The following is a 15,513-nucleotide window of genomic DNA, read 5'->3' as shown; positions in this document are numbered from 1 at the left end:
CCAAAAGAATGAAAAGCTAGAAGAAAATGTCAAATATCTCATTGGAAAAGCAACTGACCTGGAAAAAAAGATCAAGAAAAGATAATTTTAAAATTATTGGACTACCTGAAAACCATGACCAAAAAAAGGAGCTCAGATGTCATTTTTCAAGAAATTATTAAGGAAAATTGCCCTGACATTCTAGAAGCATAGAATAAAATAGAAATTGAAAGAATCTACTCATCATCTCCTGAAAGAGATCCCAAAATGAAAACTACCAGGATAATTATAGACAAATTTCAGAACTTCCAAGGCAAGGAGAAAATATTATAAGCAGTTAGTAAGAAACAGTTTAAATATTATGGAGTCATAGTTAGAATAACATAAGATTTAGCATTTTCTACATTAAAGGATCACAGAACCCTTGGTTTGGAATATGATATTCCAGAAGGCAAAAGAGCTTGGATTACAACCAAGAATCAACTACCCAGGAAAACTGAACATACTTTTTCAGGGAAAAGATGTACATTTAATGAAATAGAGGACTTTCAAATTTCCTTGATGAAGCAACCAGAGCTGAACATAAATTTGATCTTCAAATACAAAACTCCAGTGAAACATAAAAAAGATAAAGAGGAAAGGCAAATCATAAGGGACTTAATGATGTTATATTACTGCATGGGAGGATGATACTACTAATAACTCATATGAATTTTTTTATTTATTAGGGCAGTTAGAAGGAGCATATATAGGAAAGTACATGTGGGAGTTGAATTTGAAGGTATAATATATTTTAAAAATGGAGTTAAAGGGCAAGAGAGGAATGTACTGGGAGGAAGGGGAAGGAGAGGCAAAATGGGGTAAGTTATTTCACATAAAAGAGGCAACAAAAAGCTTTTACAATGGAGTATAAGAGGGAGAAAGAGAGGAGAGGGAAACAAAGAACCTTACTCTCAATGGAATTGACACAGAGAGGGAATAACATACACACTCAATTGGGTATAGAAATCTATCTTACCCAGGAGAAAAGCAGGAGAGGAATAGGATGGGTGACAGAGGAGGGATAGCTGATAGATGGGAGGGAAGATTATGGGAGGGGTATGAAAGGATGAAAATAAATAAATAAATAAATGGGGGGTTATAGGATGTAAAGAAATGCAGTCAGCAATAGTAACTGTGGGAAAAAATATCAAAACAAGTTTTTGTGATGAAGATTTCATTCCTCAAACATAGAGAAATGAGTCAAATTTATAAAAAATAAGAGTTTTCCCCAATTGATCAAGAGATATGAATAGTTTTCAGATGAGGTTATCAATGTAATATATTTAAATCATTTTTTTAGAAATCATTATTGTAGAAAAAATATGACTTGGAACAATTTTGAGATACTGCCTTATACCTATTGGATTGGCTAATAGGACAGAAGGAGAAAATGACAAATGTTGGAAGGCATGAAGGGAAATAGAGACATTGATGCACTGTTGGAGGAATTGTGAAATGATTCAACAATTCTACAACCAGTTTGTACAACAATTTGGAACTATGCCCAAAGGGATATTAAACCATGCCTTCCTTTTGGTCTAGCAGTGCCACTGTTAGGTCTATATTCTAGAAGAGATGAAATACAGGAAGAAAACAATCTATATGTATAGCGATTTTTATAGCAGCTCTTCTCTGATGGAAAGGAGCTAGAGATTGAGAGGATGCTCATTGTTCAGGGGAATGGCTGAACAAATTGTGATGTGTGATTGAGTTGAAATGTTGTTCTGTTTTGGAAATTTGATGAACAAGATGCTCTCAGTAAAAAAACTTACATGAGCAGATGCAAAGTGAATAAAATAATAGCAAGATTGCAGAATGATCAGCTGTGAATGACCTACCTTTTCTCAGAAATGTTGTGAGAGAACACCGATGCTATCCATCCCAAAGAACGAACTGATGGTGTCTGACAACAGATTAAAGCATGCTTTTTTCATTTTTTTGAGGAGGGATTATGTTTACTTTTACAATATGATTATTGTGGCAATATTTTTCATGAATACACATTTTAACCTAGATCAAGTAACTTGTTTTCTCTATGAGGTGGAGTGGGGTGGGAGGAAGGAGAATATTTGAAATTCAAGGTTTTGGAAGTGAATGTTGAAACTTGTTTTTGGATTTAACTTGGTTTGTGTGTGTGTGTGTGTGTGTGTGTGTAACAAAAACAAAAAAAATGCTGACATGTCCACAGACTTCACCAGATTATCAAAGGGTCTGTGATATAAAAATGCCAAGAAATCTTGTTCAAGAGTGGGGTAGGGAACTTTTTTTCTGCCAGGGGCTATTTTGATATTAATAACATCATTTGAGGGTCATAAAATTATCAACTTAAAAATTAGCCTGCTATATTTGGTAAAACATTTAATTTATGCATCTCTAAAAATCTCCTAGATTTATTGAATTTTGAGTTCCACCTGTGATTGCTGAGGCAGTGCCGGACCAAATGGCTTCATGGGCCTTATATGTCCCTACAAATTGGATGTTCTCTGCTTCTGTTCTAATGAAAAATAAATTATAATTGGAGACATTCACATCTAGTTATTAGCTGTGGGGCATTAGATAAGTCACAACTTCTTAAGATCTCACTATCTTCATTTATGAAATAGAGCAGATAGATTAACTGATCTCTAAAATCCCTTCTGTCTCTAACATTCTATGATTCTGGGAATGGAACAGTGAAATGAAGATTATCCTGGTTTAGTGAGAAGAGTACAGAATTTGTAGTGAGAAGACCTGAGTTTTACTACTAGTTCTATCTCTTGTTACCTGTAAAACAATTTTATTTCTCTGGGCCTCTTCTCTGTAAAAAGTAAGGGAGTTGGGCAAGATAATCTCCAAAGTCCTTTCTAGCTGCAAATCCTATAATCAGTTATGGATTTCCTTCTGCATTCTGGTGACTATCATCCCTAACTCAACTCTATGCCCTTCATCATCCCATGACTACATGGGAGACTCTTGTTCAATTCCTTAATATTCACTGGCTTTCCCTATGATCCCAAGTCCTGATGGGAAGGTAAAGAAAGGAGGAAGGTTTATTAATTTAAGGTAACATAAAATGCAAATTTAATCATAAAAATCAATTTAAAAACCCTTTTGCAGCAGTAAGGTGAAATATCTCTCACCTCTTACAGAGCTAGTACCTGCTGTCAGGGGTCTAGCCATATGGGGTCACATTAATTTGAGTACAAGAAAATGAATATGGTTATTCATGAAATACAGTTCTATAGAGCACAGGATAATCTTACTTTTGAAAATACCCAAGATTGAAATAACAGAAATCTATTGAAATCATCTCCTGCTACTAAACCTGCAAGTCTTAATTGACTTTTATGTGTTATTATCTTGGGACTTGCAAAATGAATAATTCTAAGTGATTTTAACTCCATAAGGAGAAAACTGTGATGTAAAAACACTTCTTGGTGTTTATTAGTTTTTTCCCAAACTCTGCTGTCTGAGATATAAAGTGAGATATTTTATGATCCATCTGTTCCACCTGACCTATATTTACTTACAGGAAACCAAGTCTTGTTATACAAACAGGACCATTATTTTACATTATACTATAATTAATGAAGCATGCAAAACCTCACAATTACAGTGTACTTAGAAGAGTAACAACCTCTCCCCTTCTTGTCAGATAGACATATAATCAGCCCAGAACACCAGACTTGCAGCAGTAACTATAATTTTTCTATCAGCAACTATAACTTTATGTACTTTAGAGAATCCAGAAAGGCCTAGGAACTTAATATACCTTCCTGCAGATTGTACATACTTGTTGCCTGACATCCTCAGTCTTCCTCTTATTTTCCTATTCTCCCTCCCTTCTGCCTACAAACATGCCCAAGTCTTCCTTGTCTTGAAAAAACCTTCACTTGACCCTTCCATCCCCACTATTGTCTTATATCTCCTCTGTCTTTTAAAGTTAAATCGTAGCTAAAAGGTGGTCTACAATATATGATTCCACTTTCCTCTCACTCTCTTCTTTAACTTAGAACCTTTTCATGCCACTGAAATTACTCCTCCTTTTCTAAGTTACAAATGATCTTTAGACTGCTAAATTTAGTGGGTTTTTTCCCAGTCCTTATTTATCTTGACTTATCTGTAACATTTGACATAGTTGACTACTCTTTTCTCTTCGATACTCTTCTCTAGATTGTCAGGACACAGGTCTCCTGGTTTTCCTCCTGCTCATCTGACCTCTTTCCCCTTTGCAGGATCCTCTTCCAGACTGTCCTGAAGTTGTCCCTCAGGGTTCTGTTCTGAGTCCTTTTTTCTTATACTTGGTGATTTCATCAACTTTTATTCATTCAATTATCATCTCTAAGCTGATGTTCCTAAACTGATTGTTTCTGACCCAGTCTCTCTGCATTGCAGACATTTCAAACTGAATATGCAGTAGATATCTTCAGTTCAATTTATCCAAAAGAGAACTCATTATCTTTACCCTTAAACCCTCCCTACCCCCATTACTGTAGAGGACAATTATCCTCTCAGACATTCAGGTTTGTAACTTAGGAATTATCCTGGATTCCTGTTATCCAAGCTGTTGCCAAGGCCTGAAGATTTCTCTTTTGCAATATCTCTTGAATATCTTCCTCCTTTTCTTCTCTGATACTGCCACCATTCTAGTGCAGGCTCTCATCACCTCATGCTTTAATTTTTGCATTGGCCTGTTCATGTGTTTGTCTGCCTCAAGTCTTCCCCACTGAAATCCATCCTCCTTTCAGCTAATAAAGTGATTTTCCTAAGATGTAGGTTTGATCAGATCACACACACCACCCTGTCCCCTTTCCATTCAGTAAATTCTAGGAGCAAATTCTCTATTTGGCATTTGAAGCTCATTACACCCCTTTCTTTCTGATCTTCTTATGCTTTATTCCCTTGCATATACTCTTTGATCCAGTGATTCTGGCTTCCTGGCTGTTCTATGAAGAAGGTATTGCATATATTGTCTCTGTGTACAGTTTCTGGCTGTCCCTCATTCTTGTAATGCTTTCCCTTCCTGCTTTACCTACTGATAGCACTAGTTTCTTTTAACTAACATACCACCATCTAGTAGGAAGTCTTCTCCAAACCTTCTAATTTCTATGCTTTACATGTATTTATTTGCTTGTTGTCTCTCTAGTAGCTTGTAAGCTCCTTAAGTGCAAATATTGTCTTTTGTTTCCTTTTACATCCCTGCTATAGCATCATGCCTGAAACATACTAGAAACTTAATGTTTCTTGATTGATTGACTTCATACTTTTAAAATTTGTCTGAATCTATAAATTAAAAATAATATCATCATCATCATCATGACAGGCATTTTTAATATAATGCTTTAAGGTTTATAAAGCACTTTCCATAGATTATTTTCTTTGATTCTTTTTAGGTTTTTTTTTTTTTTGCAAGGTAAACGGGGTTAAGTGGCTTGCTCAAGGCCACACAGCTAGGTAATTATTAAGTGTCTGAGGCTGGATTTGAACTCAGGTACTTCTGACTCCAGGGTTGGTGCTCTATCCACTATGCCACCTAGCTGCCCCATTTTCTTTGATTCTTACACAATCCTGTAAGGTAGGTTCTATTATTAATCTGATTTTACAGTTGAAATAACTGAAGCTCAAGGAGATCATGTGACTTGTCCAAGATCATACAAGTAGTAAATGTCAGGGACAGGATTTGAACTTATATCCCCTGACTGAGGACCATTGTATCTTACTGCCTCCCAGCTTAAGTAACTTGCTCAGGATCACAAGATAGTGAATATTTAAGGTGGAAGGAAAGAAGAAAGTAAATTGGTATTTATGAATTCCTTACTTAATCCCCAGATTATACCAAACATCTTGGAATCCCTGTAACAATCCTGAGAGTTGTCTTATTATTAACCCCTTTTTATAGTTGAGGAAAATGAGACAGAAATTAAATAATTTGGTCAGGTTTCAACAGCTAGTACTTTCTGCTTCTAGCTTTATCCTCTGTACTATCTAGCTACATAGGTGTGATTGAAATCCAGATTGTCCTTATTTAAAGTCAAATATTCTATCCACTGCCCTACTTTGATTCAAACAGCTTCAGGTCAGCATTGAATGGCAGATCCCACCAAAAGTGATCTTAGAAAGGAAAGAGGAAGCTTACGTGTACTGGATGTTGGCTTGTTGTAAGAAGGCTAACAGGATCTGAGAGTCATTTTGGGGAATATGGACATCTGTAACCGTTCCTTCCGAGACATAGGAGATGCTGCTGGGCTGCCATAGGTCCACCTGTAGTGCAGGAACTAGCCTGTAATTCATATTCAATGTAGGTAGGGAAAAAATCCATGTCATAATGTCTAACATATCTTGTTTATATATCATAGCAAATAAAACATTTAATTAGACATTGTCTATGTTTTTTAACCTCAGGAAATTTCAGCCAGTGAAATATTTCAATCACTGAGTCTTTCTTAAAATGTTTAATAGGCTCCAAATGAAGTCATGTTAGATTAAGGCAGCTAGGTGGAGGAGTGGATAGCACACTGACCTTGAGTCAAGAAGACTCATTTTTGTGAGTTCAAGTTTGACCTTGGGCAAGTCACTTAAGTCTGTTTGCCTCAGTTTCCTCATCTGTAAAATGAGCTTGAGAAGGAGTGGCAAACCACTCCAGTAACTTTACCATGAAAAACCCAAATAGGTTAATGAAAAATTGAATACAATTGAACAAAAATAAGAAATAATATCATCTCCATAAATCAATTATAGTATGGTATATTTTTAAGACTGGGGAGTCACATGATAAATGTTAAAGAAAGATGATTTTTCATAAAAACAAGAGATGATTTAAAAATGTTTCTTTTCTTTTTTCTTGTTTTTTTACAGGGCAATGGGGTCAAGTGACTTGTCCAGGATCACATAGTTAGGCAATTAAGTGACTGAGGTTGGATTTGAACTCAGGTCCACCTGACTACAGGGCCAGTGTGCTATCCACTGCATCACCTAGCTATTCTCTTTGTTACCTAGCTGCCCCCAAAATGTTTCTTTACTTAAAATAATAAGAAGTAACAATCTTCTTTGGTTTTTTTTTTTTTTGCAAAGAGTTCATTCCTTAGGTCATACTCAGTATAAGCAAAATTGTGAAGTAGAAAAATTTTTCTTTTCTTTTTCCTCTCCAGCTGCCTAGTCAGATTCCCAAGGTGAATCTTGATCTCTGCTAAAATATACGTACTTTAGGTGTTATACTTCTCCTAGGAATATTTCTAATTTTAGGATACTCTCAAATTTAAGATTCCCAAGAAATTAATCTTTACCAATAACATTTCAGTTTGATGAGGAAAATATTATGGGCAGAAATATCTTTCTTCTAACTCAAATTGCAAAATGTTTAACTGCCTATGTGAAATCAATGAATTGATTCATTCAATGTAGCAATCATAGAAAAATAGACTTGGAAGACATTTTTGCAAGTTTATTTGGTCCATCTGATAGTTTTAGAGAAAAATGCATCTAAGATTGAATGTATCTTAGTCTTCAATAATTATAATGAGTTTAACTCATTATTATTATTATTGTTATTATTATTATTATTATTATTATTATCATATCAGGTTTGACCTTTTCTAAAGGAGGAAATAGCACAATATCCATTCATGGTTTACTTTCATATATAAAAAAATCTTCAGAAAAATTTTCCAAATATATACAGCATTTTAAAACTTTTATGATAACATTTATTCTACATTTTTCTTATTCTTTTCATCACTGGAAAATCAATTTCTGGCACATGATATTTGGATGCTAATATTAAATTCTATCTCATATTTTTATTTCTGAAGTAATCTCAATTTCATCTTTCATTTCATATTCACTTCTCTAGATTTTTCTCTAAATTCATTTCATGAAATAGATTTTTCCCCTCTAAAAATAAGTATCATTTACAATAATGGGTAATGGGTTCTAAGAAGAAAGTTATGATCATATCTAAATTTAAGTGAAAGAAGAAAAATGGTACTATAGTTAGTGAAAAGCTCTTAGTTCTCAATGTAAGATGAACCTTTAAATAGAAGAGTGTGTTTGTTGAGTCACTTAATAAATATTTATTAAAAATTTGAAACATGCATGGCTGGATTCAGGGAAGATAAAAAGCTTAGTGAAACACTCCACCTAACTCAAGTAGTTTATGATCTAATATGTCATCAAGTTCTTTCTAATCCGTGGATAAAGGATTATTAAACATACAATACACATAATGTGACCCTAGAGTTGGTTGTCTAGTGGTTGGGCTAAAGACTTCTTGCATTTTTCCCTTAATTATCTAAAAGAGATCTTTGACCTGGCCTGAGTACATGTGGACCTAATTTGAAATGACAATATTACTCCTTGCAGGTTAAAGGACAATGGGAAGGGATAAAGGAGAAGCCAGGATGAAGCTGCAACAAAAACATGCAAGAGCTGGAGAGATGAGAAATGATAGAGAAATACCATCTACTAATGGGAAGGGACACTGGAATTCAAGGACTGAGGCATGTCAGATAGATCTTTTGTTGCTGAACATTCCATTTGTTCTTCAGGTAAGAGTCTGGAAAAATTTCTAGGAATATACACTTTTGCTTTGTTTTCCTGAGTTCATAACTCTTTGAGTCTAATATCTCTTCTTCCACCTCCCTCTTCCCTTCAGTGAATAGATTTTTTTTTTTAGATTTTTTGCTAGGCAATGGAGTTAAGTAGCCCAAGGCCACACAGCTAGGTAATTATTAAGTGTCTGAGACCGGATTTGAACCCAGGTACTCCTGACTCCAGGGTCAGGGCTTTATCCACTATGCCACCTAGCCGCCCCCAGTAAATGGATTTCTTAAAAAGAGATGTTTCCCTTTGTGTATACTCTGTTTCTTAAACTGGAAATAATGTATTAACCACTTGTATTGCTAAACTATGTGTGTATTTTTGTGAGGAGGAAATTTAGAGGTGGTTCTTTGGAAAAAGGACAGAGACTTAAAACTACTTTACTTTGCCAGAACTTGATCTCTCGTTGGTGGGTCAAGGTTAAAGAAGAGATATGTTGATGGATTTTTACAACTTTTCCAGACAGGGAAAAAAATAGGTATTCCTAGGCAATGTCATCAGTACCGGTGATTGCAATCAATTTGATGGCTAATGTGATGGTGTCACTGCACATTTTTCTCCTCCATTTGGGAAGGAAACTCATTCCTATAGAAGGGGAGGTGCTCAGAAATTAACTGGAGGTGGAAAGAGGGAAGATCACATCTCAACCCACAAAATAGAGGAGATGAATTAAGAGTGATTAATAGTTTTAACTGACTGCTTTTGCTCAGTGGAGCCTCATTCTACTAACTCCTCTGCTACACATGAATGGGATTAATTGTTTATGACAAAATATCACAGAAACAAATCCATCCTAAAATATGATTTGCAAATGGATTACTGGTCCAAGGCAATTTTCTAATAAAAATTTAGGTGGGACATTCTCAGGAAGAAATCATTCTACAACAGAATCAGTGAAAAAAATCACCTTGAGAATTACATGTTATGTAAAAGCATGCCAAAATGTAGGAAAAAAATGAATGTTAAATATAAGAGAAAGGGTGGCAGTTTTTAGACAACATAAATAAAAGAGGGTTGATGACATTTATCAGTGTTTTTCCAATACTGTCTTGAAAAGATTGTACTCTGATAGAGAGAGACCTGAGTATTCTGATCTGTTGGGCAAATAAATTCAGATATGTGCACAGAGGGAGAAGGGTAAAGCTATCACAGACTGATGAAAATATCCTTTGAGGATAACTCCCCCTCTTTTTTTCCGTCTAAAATTCCCATGCTTACTGAGGAGCATTCTGATTACTCATTAGACTTGGCAGGTGCTCTGATAAAGGATATCCTGGTCAGTGATCAAGTGTATCTAGGCTTTTGTAGCAGATCATTTTTAGAGTAAATTAATGTACTGACAGAATTACAGAATCTCAGAGTTGGAAATGAACTTGGATGAACAATTTAGTCTTTGCTTGAGACTTCTAGCAACAGGAAATCCCACTGCCTCTGAAGAGAGTCTAGCACATTTCGAAATACTTGTAATTGAAAGAAACTATTTGCATTAAGTCTAAAGTTGCCTCATTCATTTTTGATTTTATCTCAGGGAGGACAAAAGGACCAAGTTTAACTCTTCATCTACATACAATCCTTCTAATAACTTGCACCTAACTATCATTTCCCTTGAGTCATTTCAGGATATATATATATATATATATACATATATATATCCATATTTCATTTCAGGATATATATATATATCCATATTTCATTTCAGGATATATATATATATATATATATATATATATATATATATATATATATATATATATATCCATATTTCCTCCCATTGAGCCTGATAATAAGGTCTCTAGTCCTCTCAGTATCCCAGTTGTTTTCCTTTGGATGTGTGCAACTTTATCTGATCCTAATGGACATGATCTGATCAAGTTAACATAGAATAGAACCTTCTGATTCTGGAAATATTGTTTATCTAAATGTTTGCAGTAGTTTTTTTTGGGGGGGGGAGCTATCTTATTATACTGCTTATTTGATATGGCATTTCTCAGCACAAATGATCAAATTTTGTTTTATAAATCAATCTCTTGAGATTTGGTTAGCATAAGTCAATTCTCCAGAACTGGATCATCTTGGGGTGAACTGATAAAATTGAGTTTCTGAACCCACATATGCTATTACCCTATGAGCATCTGCTTAAAACAGCTTGCTGACTTCATATGCATCTAATAATATTCCACTGGAAAAAGACTCTCCTTTCAAATGCATTAGAGATTTGTTCTTAATCTTCAGTGATTTTTTAAAATATTCTATTCCCCAATGTGATCATCATGCACTTCTATTCAAATCTTTTTTTCAGTAGGGAAATAAAGGATAAGAAAGACTCTAGTTAAGAAAAACAAAGAATAGGACTTCTGATTCCATTTTTTTTCCTGGCTTGATGAATAGAATGCTTAAATTGTTTCTTATGCTGTGAGATTAAGATAAAATGAGTTGGATTAGGGAATTACTCTTACAAAACTATGGGCAATAAATGTTTTTAAATGAATAAGGTGATTGAGGAATGAACTGGCCCAGAAACTGGATTCCTCATTTACAATTAGATTGATATTCTTTCTTAGATTTAAGTGAAAATTTCTCTTTAGGATTCATTTAGACATGAGTTTCTGTGTATCTGTATTTCTCAACAATGTACATACTTTTGACTGATTCTGGGCACTCAGAATCACTTTTATTAAGCAGAAGAATAATAATACTTCTGATGCAGATGTAATAGGAAGGGTTTAATAAAATATAGCAAAATATAGTCTACGATTTAGATGTGGTAAGGAACTTTGGTGTCTCATACAATTTAGTAATGGATGGTCTAACTTTCAGTTGCCTGAGACAACACAGAAATCTAGACTAAGATTGTCCTGTTTTTTTTAAAATATATTTTTATTTAACTTGAAAAAGTTATTCTTAGGTGCCTACCATTAAGGTACAGTAGATAAGGAGATAAGAAAATTGTAAGATCTCACCTTAATCCTACCTTCTCATAGATGTATAAATATAAAATGTGCAGACATTAAAACATATCCTGCCTAATTAATCTCTAAAACTAGTTTTTGGTTGCTTTTACTCTAGTTCAGTGGGCTCATTTCCTAGATTTCATGGATACAGATTTGATTTTCTGATTTCTTGCTCTTATTTTTATTCAGTAAAGTGTTTCAAAGCGGAATTTCAAATTCCTTGGTCCATATGGCATATAAATGAACCCAGAAGAACAGGTAAGGGTTCAAACTGTGATCCCGATTTACCTTTAGGGACCATTACCTTGGGAGTAGTGATCTTGAGTCAAGTTTCTTAATTCATTATCTCAGCAGTTTGAAATCTGAAGCTTCATATACATGGTTGTTTATTTTATTGCCTCAAGAAAGGCAGCATATCATTAATTTTCACACTTCACTGAAATAAGAACTCTGTTCTGTCAACTGGTTGCCATAATCTCATCAGAGGGCAAAACAAATTAATCACTAATATAAGCATAAGACCAAAGATGAAATTATTTTAAGTCAGTCCAAAATAAAAATTCCTTGGTAACAAGTTTTAATAAAAAAGGAATTAATATCCTTAGCAAAATAGTTTTATTCTTCTGTAGACTACTTACTCTCATTGTCAGAAATGTCTCGTCACTAGAATGTTGGGTAAGCGTGGGAGACTCTGGTAAATTTTGATTATTTATACAATAAGTCTTAATCAATTACTTACTATATATGAAACACTCTAGGTTTTGAGGATAGAGAGGAAAAAACACAACAGTTCTTACCCTCAAGAAGTTTATTATCTCTTGGGGAGAATAACAAAAAATTTCATGATTCAGTTTACTGACCTATAAAGTGATGGCATTAAAGTAGATGACCTCTAAGCTTCCTTCTAGTTCTAACTTTTTTATTTCTGGCTACCAAGTTTTTATTTGTTCTTTCCTTGGGAACAGTGTTTGGGGAAGCAACAGGACCTCTTGTGGGGAATAAGGTGGTGTTTGAATGTAAAAAATTCACCTTTTGCCCAGGGCTGTCTCTGGGACCCTTCATTGTATGCCTCCATGACAATGACAATCACCTCAAGCAATACCATATATGGCACAGGTTGCAATCTCTTGGGCTACAAATATCACAATATGGTGGCACTTATACTTGTGAATTTTTCACTACTGAATTCATAGAGCTAAAAAGGAAATGCTAATTTTTTTTCAGAGAGAAATAGGTTGGGGCAGCTAGGTGTCACAGTGGACAGAGCACTGGCCTTGGAGTCAGGAGTCTCTGAGTTCAAATGCAGCCTCAGACACTTAATAATTACCTAGCTGTGTGGCCTTGGGCAAACCACTTAACCCCATTACCTTGCAAGAACTAAAAAAAAATAGTTTATGTTTTTAAAAAAAATTGGTTTATTATTAAGTATGTGAGATAAAATTATTATTAAAATAAATAATTAACTTAAAATAAAATTTATTATTAAATTTGTGAGATAAAATACATACAGTTAAAAGGAAACCAATTATATTAAAATACAGTTATCAACACATTAAAAAAAGTTCACAGTAGATGGATGATGAATAGAGCTGTGCTTCAGGAATATCATATTGCATCTGTTTGGAGGATACATGGATTATGGGAGAAATTGGAGACGAGGAGAGAAGTTAGGGGGTCATTACAATGTTTCAAGGGGAGAAGTAATGAGAGCCTTAATTGCAAGAATGGCTGTATGAATGGACAGAATGAGGTGGTTGCCAATGCAACAAATGTTATGAAAGTAGACTTCAAACACTTGGCAATTGGTTGACTATGGAAGGGTATAAATGAGGAGTCAAAGATGTCTTTAAGGTTATGAACTTGGGTGTCTTAACTAACAGTGGAGCTCTGGAATTGGGAACCTGGGAAGAGGGATGATTTTGGAGAAAAGATAAAGCATCCTCTTTGGATAAGTATTAGTTCCTAATTCAGATTTCCATTTTTTAGGGTTTGCTTTTCATAATTAATGATAAATTTCATTAAAAAATCAAAATATACTTTGTAAAATTAAGCCTTAACATATTCCCAACTTGTTAGTTCTATGGATTCAGTGATCCACAAGTAAAAGAATCATTGAATTGTGATAAATGGCACAGTGGCCCAGAGTTTAACAGAACAACAGCATATATAGTGACATCCGAGATGATTATTAGTGACATTAGTGACAGTGGAAAGAGGCATGTATGAGTGACTGGGAAAGCCTAAGAGAAGAAGTAGTCAATTCCATCTTTGGCATCTGAATACCATCAATTATCTAAAGAGAACTATTGCCTCTTTAATTCCCATTTCTAGGAAGAGAATAAATAAAAACCTGGTAGATGCATGAAAAAGTTGGTGACTTTTTTGTGCCAGGTGTCAAAAACATATGGCAATGTTATTACTCCACAATTAGAGACTACATTTTTCCAAAATAGAGTAAAAATAATTGTGAAATTTGAGAAGAGTTTTGAGCAAGAAAAAGGAAATGGCCAGTAGATAGGAAGTCATTACACATGTAAGGTATAACCTGGTAGGGAACAAGTACCATACTCAATAGATTGGGGAATATTGGCTTGATGTAAAACATTGAAATGGGGAACTAAAGTGACAATTATTTAATGAAATGGTTGTCATTTATTCAATTCCATTATCTTGTAAAATGAGTGGACTGGCCTAAGTGGCATGTCAGATTATTGACTCTAAAATTCTGTGATTTTTATTTTGGGAAAATAACTATAAATATTACATTAAATGAGTCTTCCTTCTGCTGTTTATTAGGTTATAAAATTTTATTGTTTACTTATTTTAAAAAATCTTTTTAACAAAAGGATCAGCCATTTCCTTACCTCTTTGTTTAATGAAATAAATCTAATAACTATAAAAAGGAGTAATGTGCATAGATTGATAATTCCTTTTATGCTTTAACATATGGTAATGAGATTCTTTAGATAAGCCCTCATTAGTAGGAATCTGTGATGATGATGTAAAAAAATTTACTACTTTGGCTTTAGGGACTATAAATTGTGAGATATATTCCAATCCCCTCATACGACAAGGAACTGAAATTCCAAGAAACGAAATGGTTGCCAGTAAGATCTGGGACATGAAACACTCTCCCTCCCTAAAATTCCATATTCTTTCTCCCATAACTTACTCTCTTCCTCTTTTTCCATTCTTTCTTCCTTGTCTCCCCCCCACCCCTTCTTCCTTCTTCTCTGCCATAAACATTTGAGTACTATGAGTAATATGAAAGACACTAGGTAGTTGAAAATAACATTATTGGACTAATCTCCTTAAGAACTAATTTGCCTTAAACTTCTCAAAAGTATGCCCTAATTTTTTCTTTCCATTTCAAATGGATCAATGATGAAGTCATCTCTCACTCAACATCTTCTTACCAAATATCAAGGGGAAAAATAATTCTTTATTTCCATAAATGAAAAGGAATTCTACCAATTCCTAAACTAAGTTAGTAAGTTATTTTGTTTTGTGTATTTTTAAGCTTCACAAAATACAAATATATGAGAATTTTAAAGAATATTTAATCCCATGCTTTAATAAAAAATGAAAATTTCCAGTAAGTAAAAAAGATCAGTAGGATTTGTGATATGAGTGACTTCTTCATAGACCCAGTGATCTTACTGGTTTTTACTGTCATGACTACAGATCACAAACCTTACAATGCCTATCCTTGTCCATGTCTTTCAATAAATTTTCAATAGAGGATTCATCATGATGACTTCCCTTCCTCTGGCTCTATCTATATTTTATGTATAGTTTGCTATATAGAATCATAGAATTTCAGAACTAGAAGGGATCTTCTAGTCCAACCAAATTTATTTCACAGATGAGAGCTGAGTAACAGAATGGGAAAGTGAGCTGCCCTTGGTGGTGAAAAGGGAGGGAGGGAGGGAGGGAGGGATGAGAATAAGAATTTGTATAGTGCCTA

At 34.3% G+C, this 15,513-nt stretch overlaps 1 protein-coding gene across 1 annotated transcript in view; it reads right to left on the bottom strand.

Moving 5' to 3' along the window:
* The window catches only part of CPA6 (carboxypeptidase A6), a 368,066-nt gene that overhangs the window by 110,230 nt on the left and 242,323 nt on the right, over positions 1 to 15,513 (bottom strand). Inside the window, exon 3 of the mRNA XM_074203356.1 lies at positions 6,137 to 6,261. Coding sequence (XP_074059457.1) covers positions 6,137 to 6,261 — 125 coding nt within the window. The remainder of the gene's footprint in view (positions 1 to 6,136; positions 6,262 to 15,513) is intronic.

The sequence above is a fragment of the Macrotis lagotis genome, chromosome X (genome assembly GCF_037893015.1).
Source record: "Macrotis lagotis isolate mMagLag1 chromosome X, bilby.v1.9.chrom.fasta, whole genome shotgun sequence".
In the NCBI taxonomy this organism is placed as follows: Eukaryota; Metazoa; Chordata; class Mammalia; order Peramelemorphia; family Peramelidae; genus Macrotis; species Macrotis lagotis.
The sequence above is the reverse complement of the archived record's forward strand: the minus strand, read 5'-3'. Positions and strand labels throughout refer to the sequence as shown.